The 23,783-nt window shown below is 44.8% G+C and overlaps 1 protein-coding gene across 1 annotated transcript in view; it reads right to left on the reverse strand.

Moving 5' to 3' along the window:
• GSK3A (glycogen synthase kinase 3 alpha) overlaps positions 1-21,419 on the reverse strand; it is a 368,950-nt gene extending 347,531 nt beyond the window's left edge. The window contains exon 1 of the mRNA XM_069640953.1: positions 21,167-21,419. Coding sequence (XP_069497054.1) covers positions 21,167-21,335 — 169 coding nt within the window. The 5' untranslated portion in view covers positions 21,336-21,419. The remainder of the gene's footprint in view (positions 1-21,166) is intronic.
• Between the last annotated feature and the right edge of the window lie 2,364 nt (positions 21,420-23,783).

The raw sequence follows: 23,783 nt of genomic DNA on the forward strand, positions 1-23,783 counted from the left end.
CGAAGAGAGGCGGGGAATATGAATGTTTTGATAATGTCAGGCTCAGGGGCGGGGGATATGATTTAGTGCCGCAAAAGCAGGTCAGCCAGGGCGATGGGGCAAGTGATAGGATTATCACAAAATGGCAGCGCGCTGGTGCCTGTTTTCGCGTGCGTTTAATGGACGAAAACTCGGGTATGGTCCATAGGAAATTTTTCTAAAATCGAGCGACTTAGGCTTAAAAACACATGGCCGACCCATAGGGACAATAACAAATTTTGACCGAACCATTCCTTTAAGCTCTTGGGGTCTGGTGGGGCTCGATCTAGCTTCATTAGTTCTGATGTGAGAATACAAAAAGGTAGGTGGGCAGTGTTCTGCGTTATTTTTAAATTATTTTCTTTTATTTTTAAATTGTGAAAAAAATGTTAAAGCCTCCTGATCTGGATGTCGATACATGACCTGGGGTAGTAGTATTGTGATTAAAGTGAGGGGTTAGATTCATGTTGCTGTTAGTTCTGGGCTCGTAGAGGCGGGGTAATCTGGCTCGGAGCCTGTTCTGTCTGGTAGGGGACAGGGTGAGAACTTCGTTTGGGGCATGATTGTGTAGATAGAGAGAAATCACTAGTAAGTGGTTCCACAGAGTCTTTCTAGTGTACATAATTAATGCTGGCAGCAGTGGTTAGTCAGGGCAGCTAGTTGGGTAGGTATGGTCCAGCTAGCAGATTTGGTCACAGTGTGGGCGTGGGCTGGTTCTTGATAAGAGTTCAATATTCAAAAAGGCAGTAGAATCACTGAGTGGACCTGGGCTGGTTCTAGACAACAGGATAGGCTGGTTTGATATTCACAAGGCAGTATAATCAGTAGGCTTGGGTTGGTTCTAGACAGCAGAATAGGCTAGTACGACATTGGCATAGGCAAATACAATCAGTGGAATGGGCCTGGGCTAGTTCTAAACAACCAAGTAGGCTAGTCCGATATTCACAAAGGCTGTACAATCAATGGGCCTAGGCTAGTCCGGAAACAATGGAGAGGGCTAGACTGGCAGTAGCATAATAGATCAGCAGTGGGGTAGGCAGCTGATGGGTGTAATCTGCGGGTGTAATCTGCGGGATAAGGTCCACCTATGAAGGCTAAGGCACAATGATTTAGATACACTAAGATAGGTCACTGGTATGGCAATCAGTTCAGATAGAGCATATTGACAGTAGTGTTGTATAGCAAAGGTAGGCCAGCTGCAAAATACAACACGGTATAGTAGGGAGGCAAGGCTAAATGCAGTTTATGATCCAGTGTGTGGCATGGTAGACTGGATACAGTATTCACAAAAACAATGTGCAGGGGTGAGGTAGATGCGATAGTTAAGGGAACACAACGTGGCCAATGGTGGGCGGGGTCTTACAATGAGTAGATAACAGTACTGTACTCCGTCAATGGGTCTGCGTTTTTAGCGTGGTAGAGGATAAAAAAGGAGCATCATGCTGCAAAGTTCAGCGAATACAAATGCACATATGATGGGATGAAACGAAGTAAAGACTGGGTACGTGGCATAGTCAGTTTGTAGAATGTGCGAATAGTAATCGTGGCACTTATGGATATGTGCTGCAGTCACGGTTGCAGCTGCTAGGCGCGTGCATCAGTGTTAGATATCCACAAGTGAGGATTGCATTAGTGAACTGCGGTACACAGGACTCAGATTAGAATATGAGTGGGGCCAGAGGGGCAGCTCGACCGACCACGTGACGTCGCGGACAGACGCAGACAGGCCCTTTGGGGAAGGCCAGCTCTCGCCTTCCGGTGGGGCTGGCCTGGCGAAATCGGCAACGAATCAGCTGGCCGGATAAGGAATTGGAATGACTGGACATAGGCGAACATAGAACATGCTGCTCTCATTTCAGTGCGCTTGTGAAATTTTAGCGGTCATAGAAAGGAGGCCATCCTACATAATATAAAGGAGCAGTGTATTCCCATGAGAAGCATATGGCAGATACCAAAGATGGAACATGGAGTGGATTTGTCCACAGATTAATTCAACAGAGATCCTCACCCATGCTTCCTGGAAGCACATTTACAGGAGTAAAATGCATGCTGTGGAAATGTTAAATTGAAACTGCTAACACTGCTTTGCATACTTCCCGTTGGCACAGTCAAATTACTCTGTTAAAAGTGAGCTAGTTCAAGCCCTTAATTTACTGGTAAATTATCAATAATACAGTGCATAGTTGAATATTTGTAGCCAACTGGATTGCCACCTACAATGCATAGTTCATTTTTTTTTTTAACATGCAAAGCATCCCTTTTCTGAAAGCTTGAATAAAGTTATTTTCGTCCGCAGCACAATGTGCCCAAGCACCCGACACCACAAGCACCCCACACTCAGCCCACAAAGAAACTACCCTTGCATTCATGTATGAAAAGGGATCTAGACATACTGCCACAGTTGGCCTAGTTATGAACTAGCTTTACTGTGATAACTATGAATAAACCAATTAGCGTTTGCGCTGAAAGAGTACAACGAATCAGGAACTACTGTATTCACTAGGCCCAATAGTATCGGTTAAGAGGGCATAACGCAACATGCCACAGATTGTTAATTGGGCCAAATCGAAGCTGTGGAAATTTGACAATATTATCTGTTAGTGCTGCGGTAACTGGGCACAGTGGCACTACTCTTTACTGCTCATGACAATGATGCAAATGCATTGGCACTCAATGGCAATGGGCAAACTATCTGGTGATTTTGATGTTAATGCCTGGCAATGGCACTCGTGCCAATCATTTGATAAGAAATCTTGAAATAGTGCGGGTACCTGAGCGTTTCATTGCATTCCCTGGAATAAGGAGTACCAGACTATAATCAGGTCACTAAATAATGAAGGCACTTGCTGGGCTTATGACAATACTTGCCAAATGGTGAGAGTATCTGGACAGTCATATGGCAATCTTGACTACTCATTGCGTGTCCAGTAACATTAATTTTGACATTTTTGCCACATTCAAAGTGAATTACTGGCCATGTAGGACCATTTGTAATAACGCCGGATCCAGCACACGCACTCAACTCTCTCTATTCACTCGGCCTCCAGCAAAGACATCTAGCTATAGTCCTTTGACCTCTGGCTTACAAAAGCCCTCACACCCCTCATTCCAACAAAACGGGCCTCCCAGAGATCAGGACCAACACCCAGGTAGTTCACCGACAACCTCAAATCACCCCAAACTCTCAAGCACTGTCTTGAACGGACCTGGAGAGCAGACCTCAACCCAGAACAAAATCACCCTAGCAAAAACCACCAGAACATAGACTGGAAAGCATAAAAAGCAAGAAAATGGTCTATGAGAACAGAATCCTACATGCTTGTAACCCAAGCAAGGAACTACATGTAATCATAGCAGAATTCAAATCCCCTGCATGCACGAGCCAGCCGCCACCATCTCCTAAGCCCTGTGCACTTCCACACTGTAGCTAATGACAGGCACTTCACCATCATATAAAAATTAAAACATATGCCCCCCATGACACACCCGCCCTCCTATCAACCTTCAGTCGCCCCTCCCTGCCCACCCCCACATGATACAAACCCGACTCTTTCCCTCCCATTACACACAAAGAGTTCCTCTCGCTCGTAGCAGATAGCTGCCCTTCAGGCTCACCCGAGGACCCCAGCCCACCCTCACTCAAACATCCTAGCATCCACATGTGCAGGTAGATTTGCATGCACAATCCTCAACCATTCACTCATATCAGGATCTTTCCCAAAAGCCCTAAATAAACTATGTCAAACCCTTCCTAAAAAAAATTAAAAAATGTATAAAAAAAACCCACAACTCGATCCACTCCTCCCCCAGAACTACCGCACCTTCTCCAACACACGCTTCCATCGCCAAACTCATGGACCGCGCAGCATACAAGTAGCTTGGACACTTTGCCAACAACCGCCTACACCCTGCACAATCATGCTTCAGGCCACTCAGGGAAACAGAATCTTCCCTATTCTCCATCTAGGACGACCTAAAAAGAAAAGAACAGCTGGCGCAGAAGGCTGTGCAGTACTCATCCTGCTAGATCTCTCTGCTGCCTTCGATACCATTGATCACTCCATTCTACTAGACAGGCTAAAAACAGTAGGAATCAGAAACTCAGCCCGCTTATGGATCTCCTCGATCTCAAACCCATCACAAATCATGCACCCCTGGCAGTTCACAGCCACATCACGACCAGTAAGGAAAGGTGTCCCACAAGGAGTATCCACAATCATCTGCTCACACAATTTTACCTGCTACAATCAAGCAGAGGACATCCAGATGGTCGAAACCCCCAAATCCCTAAACTCAGGCAGTCCGGACCCGTCATCCTGTCACTCGGCTATAGACCACTGGATGACAACCAACCACATCCTCAAACCGGGGGAAACTGCCCTCCTGCCACAACAGATTCCGTGGCCTCAAGCCCTAGGACAAGCACCGGAAGTCTCCAATGTAGTAAAAAACTTACGATGCACTGTGGACTCAGACCTATCCCTTACCTCAACACACAACTACTGTATACAAAACCGGTTTCTTCCATCTACGGACTGATGCACACCACCTATCCCCACTGCTTCTCGGCTATCAACGCCATCATCCTGTCCAGCCTACATTACGCAAACAGCCTCTACCTAGGCTCCCCAGCCTCTCAACTAAGGAAACTCCAAGAAACCAAAACACGACAGCACGCCCGCTCAAACCGAACCACCAGAGAACACATCAGTCCCACACCAAGTCCTCCACTGGCTCCTATTGCTTGACGTGTTACTTTTAAAGCCATGTTCGTCACCCACCAAGCAACTCACCACACCGGACTTCCTTAGAGACAAAAATCATGCCTTACCAGCCCACAGGGAATCTCAGATCTTGCACAGCATTTCGCCTAGTGATCCCATCCAACAACTCCGAGGCTGGGAGGATGATCCTCCTCCTTCGTCCAAACGCCAATCATCTGGAACTCCCTACTCCTCTGCACTAGCATACAGCGACTCCCAACAAAATGAATTCAGTATAGCTGGTCACACATTGACTCTCCCAACAATGCACCCTATCGCAAACCACCAACAGTGCCCACCCACATGTCATACCTCTTTTTTGGGCTGCTTAGACAAGCCTAGACAGCCACTCAAAGTCCTAGACTAATGAAATTGCACACTAGCATCTCCCATTCTAATTTTCCAGCACATGGACTATGGTCATCGAGGGCGTTACAGACTTGCAACACTGAAACCATCTCAAATTCAGAAAGGCCCTAAAATCCTGGCTATTCCCATAATATCCTATCCTGAATCCACTCCTCCGAACCAGTCAGGCCAGCCAATCAGGACAAGACAATACAACACTGAGGCCGGCAGCACTCGCAGCAGCTCACTGGACATAGTCGCCCCCCCCCCATTACCTAAAAAAATACACCAGGGAAATTAGCAGCCGTCGCTGTGGTTTATCGCAATGAACTCTCCCACCACCCATAACCTCGGACATCAATTTGGAACTCCAGAACCCTACACCAAGTACAACAGAGGTAGCTGGCAGTTTACGCATCGGCCAACCTGACACACATCACCCCATCCACAACACTCCTACAAGACAAATAGACTAGTGAAGCCAGCAAACGTTTCCCTATAGCACAACATTTAAAAAAAAAAATAATAAAACAAACTCACCCACAGCCCCCGGGACCCTAGCACTAGTGAGGCCACGAACAATGAGACAAATAGACCAGGGTAACCAGCATCCCCCGCTGAGGCACACTGCAACAAACTAACCCACACCCAGCTCTACCCAGACCCTCACACTAGAGAGAACATGAACAATGAGACCACGCCGCCCACACTGGGCTGCTTAGACAAGCCTAGACAGCCACTCAAGTCCTAGACCAACGAAATTGCACACAAGCATCTTCCAATCTAATTTTCCAGCACATGGGCTACGGTCATCGAGGGCGTTCCAACCACAAAGCGCATTGAGGCCATACAAATGTGGAAAGCACTATATAAATAAAATACAATATATTCATTCCTATACCACAAACTCCTATACCACAAACAACTATCACAGATTAGCACACAGGTGTTGCCAATGCAGGGTTTTTAAATCAACTATCTTGACTGGGATAATAAAACTAATCTGAACAACTCATGGAAGCATCCATCTGACCACTGGACATGATCCAACAACTGATTGAGCTAGAAATAAATAAATGAGCAGTCAATCTGGGGAATTGTTCATCATTGTTATCAATACATTCCCCATTCAAAGATAGAAGCATGCACCCAAGAATGATTTAAAGGGGTGTGGTATGACAGGACGCCATGTAAACTTGTTCTTTGCCAGTTCCATTTGGGCCCTACTTAATTTGCCCTACTTAATTTGCCCTGGAAAGAACACAAAAAACCAAAAAGGTTCTGACCAAGAGTTAACCACACAGGGCTGGATGAAGCCGCAGTACATCTTAGTGGACGTCACATAACAGAGGGATAGATAAGAACAGGATTTTAGTGCTTTTATGGCAGAATACAGATGCATTTCCCCGAGCTGGTAAGGAGATTACCAAAGCATGTGGATTATAACCGTCTACGCCTTTGACTACTGAGTGATTGTTAGCCGAGGCGGTGGGGACAGAGGACTACTGTGGCTTCCTCCAGACACAAACAAAACACTGATGCAGCTGAAAGAAACCTCAGGGTCTGAATTGCTCATCTCCCATTGCCCCAGAGAGTGGCTCTCTCAACAGAGCAGGACGTTGCAGGCATGGATGTGCTTCTCAAGTCTGGTGGGGTTGGGAAACACTGGCCGATACATCTGGGGATACCATTCTGCTATCTGGTCGTGCAATGGAGGCAGAGCCACGCTTGCTAATGTTCTACCCCGGCTGCAGACTGGCTTTTTGTGCAATCGCTCTCCTGGCAGAGTGCCCTCTGGGGCAGCTACACCCTGTCCCATAAGAGACAGTAATACTCTGGGGAGCTCAGCTAGCTCTACCCCTACTCTGCTTCCTGTCAAACAGGGGTACACAAGAGTGCATGAGATTGGAGTGTTACGAGTCATAGCTAGTTGGCCATCCTAGAACCTGAACACAATCACTGGGGTGGGTAGGTAGGTAGGCCTGGATGACACATGCACAACAATCCAAGAGTCTGGAGGACCGGGTCTGCTTAAATAAATTACAAAATCAGATTGAGTGGAACAAATTGAAACTTGGCAAAGTAAAGTGATCTGCATGGTTATTGTGGATTTAGTCCGAGTTCTTCCCTTACATCCTACTAAAATATGCACTGGTTAGTAAGAAATATGCTGGTGGTATGTGGTAAACTGAGGGAGCGAGTGACCTTTCATGGGTGGCTAATAGCTTGAAATGTACAGCCCTGCTTTAGAAACGGGCGTTTTCCCCAACTGATGGACAGCCATAAAGGCAAAGTCATGGGCAATTTTGAGCACATTTATTCTTTTATTCTAGGGTGGGGAGAAAACTGCTTGGGAAGGGTTAATGTTACCATTACAACTTCAAGCCAACGGCCACACACAGGCCATAACACCTCCATCAGCCATGAAGTGGGCTGCAGGGTTTATCAAACTGTCGGACACGCATGACAAAGCTGAAATTAGACTGAATAAATGGGGTTAAGCATTATCCAAAAAGAAAACCAGCCGTAGAAGCAGGATACTACTGCAAGACAGGTTTACATAGGGGGTGGTAGAAGAGGCTTTGTTCTAGGGCTTTTCCATGGCAGGATCTCTGGGGATGTGTGTTGGTGTGGCTGTACAGTAGCAAAAGCTACCAACCGTAGCAACTTTCCAGTTCTCTTTAAACTTACGGGACATTCTATCTTGGGTGGATCCAAAGCACTTTTGTAGCACCACATGTTAAGTCTTTATTTTTACGAGAGGTCAGGCACATTTGAGATTTTAGTTCTTCCCCCAGCAGCCTAACCTTTCAGTATTTTTAGTTGTGAAGTGCAACAGAGCTCTACTAGCGGGGTCAGTATTTAGCAGTGGGATTCAAGCTTTTCATTCGCACCCTCTGAGGAGTCTAAGCCTGTGTGGAAGCCGATTCTGAGGAGACATTTTAGCTTGTTTAACGGGATCCTTAGCAATGACAGTCTTTTGGATCTTTGGGCAAACGTTTTGTGGGATCTGTGGCTGGTAATTTGTTTAACCGCTTTGAGGGTATCGTCTGAGATCACGGCAGTGAGTTCAGCCCCTGGCCGGGGATCCTCTGCTTTGCCTGTAGATTTTGTTTGGCCCCTGTAAGGGGAACCTAAGTTTTTCAGCTCAGCCCCCTTATGGGGTAGCTCACAAGTCCTGATAAGGCTAGAGTCTACATAACCCCTCCCTGCACCAGAAGGCCCCAAAATGGAGTCACCTGGCACGGGTTGCCCTGAAAAGAAGAGAAATTATTGGATGATGGAGCTTCATTTCAATTAGGTCCTTTAGCTGAATGAGGAATGCAATGAAAAACATCCCCCTCCAGTCTTTGTATTTTCTCTCAAGTACCTATAAAAACACAAGCTCTACCAATGGTCAGAGGCTAGGTCCTGTAAGCAGAGATAATGGGGCCACCAAGTAATGACAATCACAGGATGCACACAAGGCGTACCCTTTATGCTACAGCATAGGGAAAAGCATACTACAGAAACCGGGAAGGAAGAAAACTTTAACACATTATTAGAAGGTAGGATAAAACCTGCTGCCGCTACCATGAAGCCGATCACGTGGAAAAAAGTACTGAAGGGCGAGACTCGCCAGTGCAAATCCTGCTCATGCACCGGCCCTCAAAAAATGTAAAGGATTAAAATGGGTGCGCTACAAAAAAAATAAATAAAGAGCTCTGGTCCCATCCTGAAGGATGTGATCTACCACAAGTATGCCAAAAGGGGACTGGGCATAGGAGCAAGAAGGGTTGCCTTATCACTCCTCTCGAGTATTGCTTTGTGCGTCAATTCAGCTTAATGAAGATGCGGTTGTACCCCCATATGCGGTTTTACCTTTATATGCTATTCAACTAACAACAACGATCTCTATACTCTTGAGTCATAAAACCTTAATGAACTAAAGAGATTGTTTCAAGAAATGGGAGATTACTTTCATACCCAGTTTTCCTCTGGGTAAAAAGTGAGCTGTTAAATCACCCTTCAGTGTGTGGCATACTCTAGGTAAGCTTTAAATCTTAAAGTAAATAAAGAAAAAAGGAAGGAAAAAAACACAATTAGTGGAAGCAATAGATTATAATTTTGGGAGAGAAGTCAGACAAAAGAGACACCAACTGCAATGGCCGAAAGTATTGCCTCGGATTCCAAATGTCACCCAAGTTCTACTTGCTCAATGTTGCTGGCGATGCTTTGCAGTACATAGAGGACCCTTGGTGTTATGTGGCCAGAGTTAAAACCAGGGTTTTCAGATAAATGCTAGTTCCTTGGATATCCATCCGACACTTGAGAAAAAGAAGGGGATACTTTAATATTGATTTTTGAGACTATCAGCCTGCATCACCCCAAAGTACCCACCTTTTTGCGAATGCCACCTTTAGCACACCTGCCACTCTTCACCAAACCTCATCTACCTACTTGCCAGGTCTCACACCCATCTACCAAAGAAACCATTAAATCGCACAACCAGGCCAGTAGTCACCGTACTGATGTGACCCCGCAGTGCCAATCTTCCCCATTGGCCTCTTCAGACAGGGTGCACCTCCTCCAAGTCAATGGTGCTCCACCCGACTGCTTCCTTGCAAGCCTGTGCATGCAAACTCCTTTCTGCCGACAAACCTTCGGTTTAGAAATGGAATGTTTGGCAGAAATTGATGGTGTACAATGCATTTTTTCTAATGAGACGAACACGCCAAATGACAGAACCAAACAGGTTCTTTCTTGTTATAAGAAATTCCGTAATAATTTAGGTCTTTATTCAACTGTTAAATTAAACGTTGCGATTTGTAACAGCCTTACTACGACACAGAAGGACTCGGATGGCATTTTTGAAAGTTGCTGCAGAGATATTTTTCCAAGACAATCGTGAACAAGCTAACCCAGCAATTATCCTACTTTGTAGAGCCCAATTAAATGTTACGGGTAACAAATAATGTGTCGGGCTACTAGCCAGGCAAACAAAGTAATCTACATTCCCCAGCTCCCCAGTTCTCCGCATGCGCACAATGCCTTACTATTCACTTATCACTCAATGGGTAGTGGCGATTGAAAATATTGAGCATTGCAATAGGACCAGAACAAAAGACCGTGCATGACACCATCTCAGGAACACTAGACATAATTTAATTTGTGATGGGTAAAAGGGGATACATTTGCACAGGTGTGTTTAAGCAAATAGATGTTCACATCAAAGACTAGAAGTACATTGAAAAAAAGAATGTTGCTCATGAATGGGTCTGGTCTGAAAAAATAATCAAAATTATGGCATAAGCTTTAAAATGGCCAAAACCAGGATTAGAGTGTAATGCGAAATTGAATAGGAAGTGAAACGGTTTTGAGGCACCAGACACGGTTACCTTGCGTCAGCATAGGATCTTCGCACCAGCCATGGAGTCCACGGCACAGAATCTGTGCACTAAAGAAAACCAAGAGCATGCAAGTGGGTGATAAGTCAAATCGTCCCTTTATGCCAACAGTCTATTCTTAATAAAGAATGGCACAACCTTGCCAGCCATTGTGCCCAAGTTACATTTTCCAGAACCCGGAAAGCCTAGAAATCACATAAGGGTCTTAACATTCAACAATCTATATCCTTTCTGCAGGACTCTTGAAGGCAAAGACACTAGAATATGTAGGTGTCAGACGGACATACACCCCCAAGCGATTTTACAATGCAAACATTCCTCCTCTTTGAGCGTAAAAATGTGTGACAATATAGTAGATACATCTGGATTTGAAAGAAGCCACACCACCAGAGGCCGTAATTTATGTTCAAGGTCATCCCATTAATCATTCCGTAGAAGAAACTGAGTGCTACCTGCAAGAGTGATCTGCTGCATTCATTTGAAACGGGAAAAGCGCATGGAGCCTAGAGAAGGATTCCAAGCAGAGGGGGGACGGAGGACCCCAAGTGGCACATATGGGAAGTATCTGTAGCCTTCAGTGCTTTACTGGCACTCTACACCATGCAGGAAAGATGACTTTAGCTGGAATATGAAATTGTCTAAAGGCAAACCAACATCTTCCTTCAAAAAGCCATAAGGAGCCACACGGAGGTATTTTACTCGAAAACATGTTGGGACATTCGACATATGTACATAGTGCTTTGTGCACATTTAGGCACTCCTACCCAAGCGCCAGGACGGGATTCTCAAGGTGAAACTGGGGAAAGAACAGTGCAAGAAACAATTTCAGGTGGTGTACACACTTGTTCAGTATGCCCAATTGATAACTTTGTGTAGTTAACAAAAAGGTGGACACCAGGAGCGTTTGGAACATTTTTTGTAGACCTGGATTCTATGTAGAACCCAAGCTACCCAGGTCACTTGAAAGGGTGGGAATGAACATCTAAAGTACAGTTAAATGAAGAAACATCTGGTTAGGGAGACTGATCTTGAGTCCTGACAAAGGATCTGCGCAAAAGGTTTCTAGATCATTCTAGTGTACTACTTTGAAATCACTTCTAAAACGTGCTGCAGGTATTAGCTCACCCGATACCAGAGCCAGCCCTACAGATAAGGCGTGTTTCGGCCACTTACTTTCTGGAGAGAAAAAAAACATACTCCCTACAAAAATAACACGCGCTTGTCCACCTGCTTACACCCACAGAGATCAATGGACGTTTGTTTGGATCAGTAATGTAGTGCCACAGGAAAAAAAAACTGTTAAACTGCCTGATCCAACAGGTACAAATGTATGCATTAATGTGCATGAATAACTCGGTGGAAAGAAATGTTTATTAAAATGACATTTGTTGTACATTTAAACCATTTTTACCTCGCTTATAAAATCAAGGCATAAATTAGTTTGAAAAATTGATTAGCAGAGTTTGCCAATTAAAATTCTTGATTAGCAACGTTATACTAATATTTGTAATGTCAGCAGAAGTTATTTGCACCCAAGACCTAAAATGAGCATCAATACAGCATTTCTGTGTACCACTGAAGCAAGACAGTGAGATGAGTCAGGCCATGCAAATTCTTTAAAATTCCACTAAACCTGCAGGTCGAGTAACTTAGTTGAAATGCACTGGACCCATAGCAATAGATGGCAAAAAATGTTAATGCGCTTTTGTAAAATGGTGCACGTCACTACAAACCAACTTACTGCTGCCACCCAGAGGCCAGCCATACACAGTAAAGCTTTTGACATTTACTGCAAAGAAAATGTTACATAAAACTATTTAACCTCCCCTTCAAAGGGTGGTCACCCTTCACAAAATCTACTCAACTATGCAAATAGTTTGCGAGCCCTCTATGAGCGCCTATAAAATGTAAAAGATTGGCAGCATGAAGGACATCAAATACATATGATAAAAAGGTTATTAAAATAGTTAGGCCAGCTGTCTCCCACTGGCACCAATATATCTTAATCATAATAATAGAACAAAGCAGGCTCTGAAGGCCAAGTACAGTATATGGTATTGCAGTAGATTTATAGACTTGATGCAACTATTGATTACTAGAGTAAACCTCTATTTAGCTTTGTGTTTTCACTATTTAAGAGGAAACAATATAAGGATTTAGGAATGGAATTGCATGACTTAATACAAATTGCCCACATACTGATCTTTGCCAGACAGGATATTGTTAGCTTAATAAAAGTATTATCTCAATTATTGCTGCACTCTGTTAGCCCTTTGAACTTGCAGTGAACAGTGAAAAGAGTGTTGGGAGTGAGGGGGGCACAGAGCAAGAGGGGCATGCAGGGTGAGCTGTGCTTTCATTGAACAGACTAATTTGAATAGCGATATTTGCTACACAAGTGTTAATTTAATTAGCAAGCATACTTGCACAGCAAATTGCTATGCAACGCTGCTTATTTTTTGCCTTGGAAATACTCCCAGGGCCAAGGATGCATTGGGGAACGTGCTCACTGGGAGACCGGGCCTCTGTGCTCTGGTAGCAGCACTGCGCGGTACTCAGAGGATGGGGTGGCAGTTTGCATCTGGTTGGTTTGCACACAGCCTTTAGTTGGGCTGCAAGATCGGGGTGGCCTCCATCGTGGGGAATTGGAGGTGTGGGTGCGCTAGTTTGGGAGGGTGACGTACATACAGAGGACGATTTGCTGGTTCGATAGCGGGCCTCGCTACGCCCTGTGGTTGCGACGTTGGTTCCAAGTTGTGGATGTGGTTTGGTAGCACAGCATTGTGTTCAGCCCGTTCTCGTCACTGTGCCATGCCCAGCTGCGTAACAAGGTTTCATTTGGAATCACATTGAGGAATAGGTGGGTGCGTTTCCTGGCAGTTAACAGTTTCCCCGTGGTTTGCAAGGCACTGGGGATTTCAGTTTGTGCGCTTCTGCATTTGTGACGGCAGTTCTGCTGTTCTCTTGTGGAAACGTTGGTGGCATTTGGTGTTCCATTCGTACAGCAATGTTCGAGGGGAACCCGTCAAATAGCGGGAATGCATGCCTCTATTCTCAGGGACATCAGGGCATCCCAAACCTTTTAGTATGTATTCTTCCAGAGTTTGCAGGTGCCATCTTCCTTTTCCATTCCCAGACACCCTCTGCATCAAGCCTAGCCAGAACCATGTCCAGATACTATCCCAAAAGGTGCCAGGGAAAGACATGAGCACCACTCCCGATCCAAAAGGACCGCCGGAAAACACATTGACAGCATCGGGCATATAGGGATGTGTACACAAGCCATGCAGCAATCGAGTACCTTGAAACCGTCTACCTGTGGGCACTGGTTTTGCAAATGCTTGGGCAGTCTGCAGCAGCTCTCTGCCCCCACCCTTGTCACAGCGGATGATGGCAAATCAGGGAGTGTCAGTTAAGGGAGCTCACTGCAAAAGCAAGCAGAGTGGAGGGTTTTAGGGGGTACCCCAAAGATAACTAATTTAGCTGCCATGTTTTTGCAGTAAAACAAAAACTGTTTCTACAGGAAAGTAACATTCGAGGTGTTCCAGAGCAAAACTGTTACTGGGGGTACTGCTTTGCTTTGAATATGGAGTGACAGGTTACTCATTCATTCGGTCATTTGTTATAGCACCTGTCACCATAATTATGGTCCCAGCAAGCTTTTCGTTGAACTCCCTCAGCGGTACCGGAGTCCACAAAAAGATGCTATTATGTGTGTGTGCATTTCAGCCATTAAAGTTATGCGAGAGTGCGCAAGACCCTGCTAGCCACCCATATCTATATGGAGTGTGTATGGGCACGGCAGAGGTTTACTATGAATTAAGGTGGGGGACTGTGCTTAGGGAGATGGCATGTTAAAGTGGGAAACTACCGTTCAATTTTGTTGCTAAAAAGTATTCTATGGCAGAGGTGATGTGCGACAAGGGTTCGTGTTATTTGCGAGTGCAAGGTGTGGAGTAAGACGTGCGTTCTGCTAAGTTGCCAAAGGGCAGTGCGTGAGAAAAGGGATAGCTGTACAAGCAATGTCTATTTCCTGGGTCCCATCTAGGGATAAGAAGCAGTGCTACGTTTCACAGGCAATCCAAGTGCTAGAGGATTAATGATACTCACCATCTGAGCAGATCTTAGAAAGGGGGTGCATGTATGCCCAACGAGATGGGCAGCAAGCATTTAGTAGAAACTGCAATGAGGGGAGGTAAAAGGAAGGCAAACTGGGAACGATGGGGGAGAGGCTAACCACGCTGTGCCAGAGGGCATCCGCTGGCCCTGGGCACCAAGGGCCCATCACCCATACAGGTAGGAAAGGTACTAGCATGGTTGCAAAGATAACCCCCCCAGCCCCAGAGAAAGGACAGGACGCTTTAGTTAGTGGTTTCAGGATGGGCTTTGAAATGCATTATAGGGGCCATATGGGGAAAAACTGGCACGAAATGCCAAATCAGTGCGGAGTTCCCAGAAACGTTAAGGGAAAAAAATAGAAAAGTAATTGATGCTGGGGAAGGTAGTTGGCCCATACACAAGACAAATGGAACACTTGCTCATTTCACCGCTGTGGTGGTACCTAGAGTTGGGGCATTTAGATTTCACAATCTGTCATACCCTAAGGGGGGAATCAGTGAACGATTGGAGGCCAGGGATTGCTGTGAGCTATGCTTCCTTTGACAAGGCAGTCAATCTAAACCAGATGGCAGGGTGCGGGTGTCTGCTGGCGAAAGTTGACATCGGGGATAGGAGGTGATTCGGGGATAGGAGAAGGGGAAGACAACAATGGGTTGGGTCGAGCAAGGAGACGTAGGGATTCAGGTAAAGACATGTCAAATCAAATGGGGGGGCAAGAGCAGGAAGACCAAGAAGGTGCTGGAAGACGAATTGGGTGAGGCAAAGTATTGCATTGGTCATACGGAAGGGGGCAATGAAGGAGGTGTAGAAAACGCAGCACTGATAGCAGGACTAGAAGAAGCCAAGAAGGAACAGGGCAGGGAACCGCAGGATAGCACCACACAGAACACTGGGTTGAGTTGCTAAAGGAGTGGTTAGGAAAAAGATCAATGGGATTATGGTGGGCGCAATGGAGAAGGGAACAGCAGCTTATGCCAGGCTAGTGGCAGAATATATAAATATGGTTCTTCTACATAGCCTAAGGCAAAGGCAACACCACAATACTAGGCTTTAGGTAAGTAAACAACCACATATATACAAAGTTGGATATTTGCTTTGCAGTACTTAATAGATCTTAGATGGAACATAGTTAAGTCATTAGAGTAGTTTTAGGTTAGCAAATCAATTATTTGTCCAACATTCAATGTAGTAGCAACACTGATACCGGTAATAACTGGCACAATCTTATCTGGGGATGGAAGTCTCAAAGTCAAATGGGGCACTGAGGGACTAGGGCCAGTGGGCGGTATAACAAAGAGGCAGACACAGGCGGAGGGAGGAAGAGAGGCAAATGAGAATTAATGAATATGAAACTATACAAACCTGACAAAAAAAATGCAAAACTGAAATCATGATTTCAGGTCATTCTCGTGGCAAAAAGTAGCATGGGCGGTAGGACATTTCGCCTGTTGTATGCTCCTTGCTGCTCACACAACGAAGTGGAGGACGGAAATGGGGCTTAAGGTGGTGTCGCCAGGGGTACAAGATGGAGCAAGCTATATGGGCTGGTAATGGGGGATGTGGCACGTAGAGGTAGGCCACACAACCTGATAATTCACCCTGAGGGGCATGACTTAACAGAAACGGATAGAGGCATGTTGCTACAGGTAATGTGAGGCACATTGATAGAGCCAAGTCAAAGTTTGGGGCGCACAGATAGCATGGTCTGAATGAATTCCAAGGCAGGAATGAAAGGGGGCCCATTCACAAAGCGACGGAAGAATTTAAATGCATGCGTGGGAACATTTGGGAGACATGTGCTTAGGGTGGGCCAGGCACACCATAATCACCCTAAGGATGCCATGGTACAATACACAAATTAAAGTGTGTTCCCTTAACAGCCACAAACAGCAGAACCAGCACTCAAGATAAGGTGCGTTATCAGGCCTTTTTTTTTTTAACGCCCAGAAATCTTGTCAATACGGCCCTTTTAATTCTTCCTTGGGTACCACTTACACGGGCTATTTTATGGCACCACCCCCATAAATCATGGAGCTCACTGGTGACAGCCTGGCTAGCAGCAGCTTGCAAATATACTCTTTACTTTAGTAATCAACAGTTCCTTGAATGAAGCAACTGAGATGAGTCCTAGGCGGTTTATTTTACTGCCTGCACTTGTAGGTTACAGTTTTAATTAAAGCATCTTGAATCATGAACATGCTTTTCACTTTGCTTTATGACACAGGTAGTATGGGGTATTGACCCATTAAGTTAAGGCAGGGCGACATCGTGTAAACCTAATCATATTAAGAATCGGCTTCAATGATCTGTCCCCAATGTCAGTATAAACAGGACAAAAATAACCTAAAGTGAAGTAAATTCTCCTTGAGGGTGGGGGGGAAACCAGGCAAAAAGGAAGTTAGTATTTGTTTGGTTGGTCTGGAGGACCACGTCACTCTCAGAAGAAGGTAGTTAAAGTGAGCTCTGGTTATTAGAATTCTGCCATCTTATTGGGCCAGATCAGATAATCTATTCTAGGTTGATTGAAGACTACTTGGCTTCATTATACGATTCCCACTGGTCTTGGACATATCACTAATTCTGCTTTTAGTAGTTGTAGCGGATTTCATGCTAGCATGTATTAAATATGCATAAGCAGTGTTCATTTTACCCAGATGCAGTCAAAGAATCACATGCGATCCATCTTTGGCCATTAGAACTGATAAAACTGCTTGCAATAATTGTGCTTTTGGATTACACCACAAGCAGCGCCAGTGGAAGACATGAATGATCAGGGCATTTGATCAAAAAATTCCAGACCAAGATGTGCCCCAAAGTTGGAGGAAGATCATGGTAGCACAAGAACGCTTCATAAAAGTAATTTTCCACTACATGCAGGGTTTGGATGCTCCTGATCCCCCATAAGAGGAGCCATAACTGACAAATGCCTTCGAGTTTTAGACTTGCAAAAATTGCATTGGTTTTTAAAAGTTTTAAAATCAATCGAATATTCCAAAAGCTTGATTGAAGTGAGCTACCTGCTTGAAAATATGAGGGGCACCATTTAGTTTGGTAGCAGATAGTTACCAAGTTAATCAGGTATTACCCGAATTGTTCGAATGACAATTGTTCGAATAATAGGGGTCCCAGTTGACCTTCTGCACAATTGACTGTATGGTCATTTTAATATATATATTATGGGTTGGGTTAATAATAATATAAGGGGATTGGGTGGGGGGCTGCGGGGGGGTTTCCCCCCCCGCATATATATCCTAATTGACCGTTTAAATTCGGTCAATTGTGCAGAAGGTCAATTGTTATTCGAACAATTGACATTCGAACAATTCGTATACAAACGATAATCATAAAGGTGTGGGAAAACCGTGGTTTTACTAAACAGATGAAAACTTAATTTTCCTTGATCCGAGTGGACTGACCATCACAGCAGATTTTGCTGCATTGACTATAAGGTCACGCTCGACCATGAAGTCTTTATTAGCTGTATTCGAGACCAGGAATGCTAGAGGAGTATTGGGCTAACAGGACAGCATCGTCCAAATAAGCCAAAATAGGTCATTTTTTGTGTGAAAACAAATCTGTCCCCGATTGCAATAGAACTTCTTGAAGTTCATTTATATAAAGAGAAAATAGCAGGCAAGCTAGTATGCATCCCTGGCCAACGCCACAGCAGACCTTAAAATACTTGGTGCACTGGCCATGAGCCCCACTCTTTACACACGCCCTATTGTTAGGATGGAGACCTGAAGATCTAATAGTTCTGAAGGGTAGTTTAGTGACAAACACAGACCAGAGCTGTCTCTGATTCAACTTGTCAATGGATGTGCTCAGATCCATAAAGGTCCGGTAAATGGGGACCTTTTGATGTACAAGGAATACGCAACAATCATACAGATTTACGGCATGTTTGAAAATTCCAACTCCAGGCCTAAACCCCAATTGAATGTTTGAGAGAATATGGTTGCCATCTACCCAACACTCGAGTTTTGCAAGTGGGGCACGACCGAAGATTTTACGAAGAGAAGCTGTGAGAGATTAGACGATAAGGGGCGGGCAGATCTCTTGGCCCTTTTGTGTAGATGGGATGGAAAATTGCTAATATCCTTGGAGGTACTAATAGAATTAAAAGGATTGTGTCCGCACAAATCGATTCAGTCTTAAACAGCTCAGCTGCTATGCCATTGAGGCCTGTCACTGGTCAGATTTATCTTTTATAATGGCATACACCACTTCCTTGATAGAAAATATATATGCAAGGAAGCATCGACATGGTGTCAGAATTTAGGTTTCTGCCAATTACGGTATTATGGCATTATGCAATGAACAAAAATGACCAGTCCATAGATTATCTGGTACAGCTGCTCCACACCAATCTATATACACTTACCAGTTCCCAGAACGTGCAGGAGTTAGCTGCTGTGTCAACCAACTATGGCCTCGAGTAAAATGGGACATAGCCCAGGAGAAAAACTAAGTCATACAGAGAAGTGAAGCAAATAATGGTAGTACTGTAATCTGTCGTGCAATCAAAATCTAATCTAGTAAGCGAGTATTGATTAGGTAAATGGGATACATTTTAATTAGATAAAATAACTGATTTTATTGTGAGTGATATTAATGACATTTCTACATTTTAAAATGTGTAAATATGATAATTGATAAGATGGAAACGATATGGCATTTTATTGAAGGATGAAATTTTGATAATTGAAATGTGTGAAAGTCCAACTGAACTGCAGCGCACTGAAATAATGACACTGGGGGCAAGACAAAGGAGTATGGTGAGTATCATGACAAATTGATGCAAATCCTACCATGATACATGAATATTTCAGACACTACCATAACCGGGGAAAATCACAAAAAGAACCCTGTGTAAGAAATAAAATAAAAAAACTAAAACCACTGCCTTCTTGTAACTAATGACCCGTAACCAATGCATACCAAATATCAATCTTTAGATATGCATATCAACAATACCCCCCACCCCCAAAAATATACTCCATTGCACCAAACCTGTCAAAATATCATCTAATCAGATGAGCCACCCAAAACCACACCCATCAATCACACTCACTGATATAGATGAGTGCTACCCAACAGTGACCTGACCCCTTCCTAACATTAAGCTACAGGCAGTCCATGTAGGGAAGGAGCGTGATCCAACCTAAAGCTTAGCTGCAGAATGGAGTACATTTTACATTCACACTAAGACAAGAGCACAAGGCCACAACATAATGGGGTAAAAACGGCAATACTGACAAGGCTTTGCTAGTCCATACCCACCAGCATACAGCCTAGTATAATTCATGCATGCAACTGTGTACCCGCCCATTGTCTCAGCACTCATACAATGAGCTTGTCCCATTCCTAGCTCCCCCATCGGTCGTGTGCCAAGCCATTCCTCATTGTAAACTGTAGTACCCATCGTCAGGGATCTGCAACCTACAGATCTCCAGATATCTTACACTACAGCTCCCATGAAACGCTGCCATTGACTTTGCTGGCTATGTCATGGGAGTTGCAACCCAATAACTCTGGAGAAACATTCACAAACCACCTATTTATGTAAAATGCATACGCCCCACCCTGCTTTATATACGAATTAGAGCCTTGACCATGATACCATCCTGCTATGGGCTCAACATTGCTGCTCAAAGCCATTCAGGTCCTGCTTGTAATTCTGACAGCTGCCACCTACTAGGTGGTGATTTTGCCTTCGGATAAATTAGTCATACAGACCGCTATACCTGTGCTGACAATGTGGTTGATACATTAAGAAACCTATACAACTTTAGGAACGTTCTATGAGACTTCTGGATCATACCCGATCAGTAATGAATGCATGCATTTCACGAGCAAGTGAAGTCTGCCGTACACCAAGTACTAGCACCACAATTCCTAGGTGTAGCTCATGCTCCCAGGAAGATCCCGGATAACAAATGTTTGAGCTCATGCTCATCAAATCTTTAATTCGAGCCTTGCATCTTTATGTCAGAGTCCCCCCTCACCACCACCACCACCACCACCACCACCCACCCCCCCCCCCCCCCCCCGCCGTTAATGTAAGTTTAAGAACCAAACGTCAAAAATCAGGTTTGGTTGGTCACTTCCCAGGTAGTCACAACCCTGGCTCAAGTTGAAAATCATTACTTCGAGACTGGGGCAGACAGACTTGAGAGAACATCGCCAAGTACTTAAGCGCCACAATAAGAGCTGCCTTTGTATTGCACACCCATCTTTAGGTTGAAGCAAGGGTCCTCACTAATTGCAACTTCTCCCGGGAGTCCGTCCCACTTCGCGTTAAATTTCTACTATCGGACCAGCTCCGGGGAACCACCTAGAGTTAAATCCCCACTCAATGCCCTTGCACTTTCCCTTTAGTACTCTATTAGAAGGGTACACTTGCCTTCCCACTAAACTCAATGAACAGTGTCAACGTGAAAATCGGTCAGCCCTAACACTCTGAATGCCGACTTGTCCCTTTCCTGTCCACCCTATCCATCTTACGCTCATATAACGCCCAGTACTCACGGCCCAGTTTGGGATTGAAGCCCGGCCCTCCTGCGCCCCCTCCACCGCTGGCTCCAACGGTTGACGTTCCCGGGGGCCCGGCTCCAGGGCCTGCTTTTCCCCCTGCGCCGGCCGCGGCTCCCCCAGGGTCGGCGAAGGAGCTGGTGCGGGGCCGGCTGCTGCCGCTCATGATACAGGGAGCTGGGCCTGGGACACCGACCGACCGACAGCGGGGCCGCGCACGCTCTGCGGCCTTACGTCACGTTGCGGTGCAGGCTGGGAGTACGCGGACTCATGCGGTGCGGCCAATGACGGGAATGGCACCGCGGGCCCGCGCACGCTGTGCGACCTGATGTCACAACAGAAGACTAGGTAGGACTGGGTGAGGAGGACCCACAGAGACCTCTATAGGAACGGACAGTCGGTGCGCAGGCGAATGACACAGATGACGGCTAAGGGACATGACGAGAGAATGACTCCGCGCAGAGCGTAATGACGCACTGGCAGATGGATGACGGGAAATTGAGTTCGCTACTGGATTGTATTGATTTTTAGGGTATGAAAATGACGGCTGCCGGTCTCCACTGTTGAGCCCGGTGTGTTTACGTAGCACAAGGAAGGAGCCAAATCGGAGACCTGTGTGTGAGCTGGATACAGCTCAGTGTGAAGTGACGCAAAGAGATCCAATACATAGGTGGCGATGACAGGACACAACGTAATGTCTGGGGGCCCATGTTTCAGGTGCTGGCGCAGTGAATTTCTCAAACAGCAAGCCATGGGGACCAACTGAGCCAAATATAGATTTAATTCTGCTCGTTTTTCTGTAAGTCCAATTCGTTCATACGAATAGTTGACACACAAGTAGTTAACCCGGATGGTTGGGGGCAAGGGAGTTGCCATTTCATCATTTTGACAGCTACATTGAGATGCCTAACTCTGCTCAGTTATTTCATCACATGGTTATTTATTTCGCTATTATATGGTTAGTTGTAGTTAATTGTTGCTCTTTGCGGCACCCCTTTGTGATGTCTGTGCTGATGGTTCACGTTACTCATGATTTATCCTTTTCTTTTGGAAAGCACTCGGCTGCCTCTCGGCGCAAGTTACAGTCCTGACAACCAGAGGTGGAAGTGTGATCTAAATCATTGGTACGCAGTACCACTAGTTCATTTGTTTTTTTGAATGGGCTACCTTTAGTCCCAAAGCATACGAAATTCCAGAAAATGTAGAATCCGCTCTCCTTGGATGATCAAGCACTGCCCATTTACCACGGCAAGGCTGAGAGGCACACAGCGACAATCGCTCTGAAGCCATCACCTTAACGACCTCCCCAACACTTTTCTTTTGTCAACGGCAGCAGCGCCCCTTTTATGCAGGAGGGGCACTTTCCAACCAAAAGACCTCGCATAGCACCATTAACTAGAAAACCTGTGACTGCTAAAGGCAGTAACACAGTACATCTCTCTTTTAGAGATCTGTGGATATCCATTTATTTTACCTTGACATGCAAATAAAGAAATATGTGTGCTTTTCTGTCCATAGTCAAATAGTTCTTATACATAACAGTGAGGTTGAAGTTGCATACAAAGAATCTCCATACCTAACTGAGTGTATTACACAATTTATTGTATTGCATGACAGAAACCGCTGAAACTATACAGTGTTATTAAATGAGAGACTTTCAGACTTCCATTATTTTGCATTTTGGGCCGTAGTTTTTCCATTCAGAATGATATTCGTTTTGCTAACATGTCTCTGTAAGGATTTACACGTTGTCATGCTTTACCATGCGATTTGTGTATTTTGCATATATAAACAGTATTATTATAGGCCTTGAAATCCAAAACTTAAAAATGTATACCAAGTAAACATTGGAAGGTATGTGGTCAAGTGCCTAAATTGCAGAGTGGGTAAAATCCATGCATTCTCAGTTTAGCCAAAGGGTATAGTCGTTCACAAATAGTTTAACCGTACTCTGACTTAAATTAATAAATGCAGTCCTTACAATTACATTTACTTTATTTAAAAAAATAGATAGTGGTCTCGAAGTATGACACCTAGAATTCCATAATTAATGCACTGTTCCATAGTCCCACAACAACTGATTTGACAGGCAATTATCACGTCTCAACAGCCGGTCAATGCACCCGAGCTGCTAGCATAGAAAATTGAATGTGGCAGAACCACCATTAATTTCCTCCCCTGTTGCTGCCGGCCACCGAAGTTAACTGGTCCCCCTCTCCCCAAAAACCCATCCTCTGGGGATCTCTTTGAGCTGGCTCTAGCAATCAGTAACACCAAACATTGGCCTGCCAGTGTTATTTCTAGGTTGTCGGCAGAGAGTGTATTTATAGTATGTATTTATTATAATGTATTTATAGCATTACATTTACCTAAGCAGTACTGGTAACCATATTATATACTTTTTAGCAGTGACCAGTCCGGTCTTACCCAGTCTAGTTCTTTAAAGTGGTTGTCGCTACTTTTTGTGCTCTAATCCAGGAAACAAAAATCACAACAGACTAGAACTCCACAACTTGAAGACATTTGATATAGTTTCAATTGAAAATAAGAAGAAACCGATAAATCATGTCTTTCTGCTCACTTTTGTGACTTTGGTTCCTCCTCTCATGTCATG

The sequence above is a fragment of the Ambystoma mexicanum genome, chromosome 1q, assembly GCF_040938575.1.
Source record: "Ambystoma mexicanum isolate Mex_15411 chromosome 1q, UKY_AmexF1_1, whole genome shotgun sequence".
Classification (NCBI taxonomy): Eukaryota; Metazoa; Chordata; class Amphibia; order Caudata; family Ambystomatidae; genus Ambystoma; species Ambystoma mexicanum.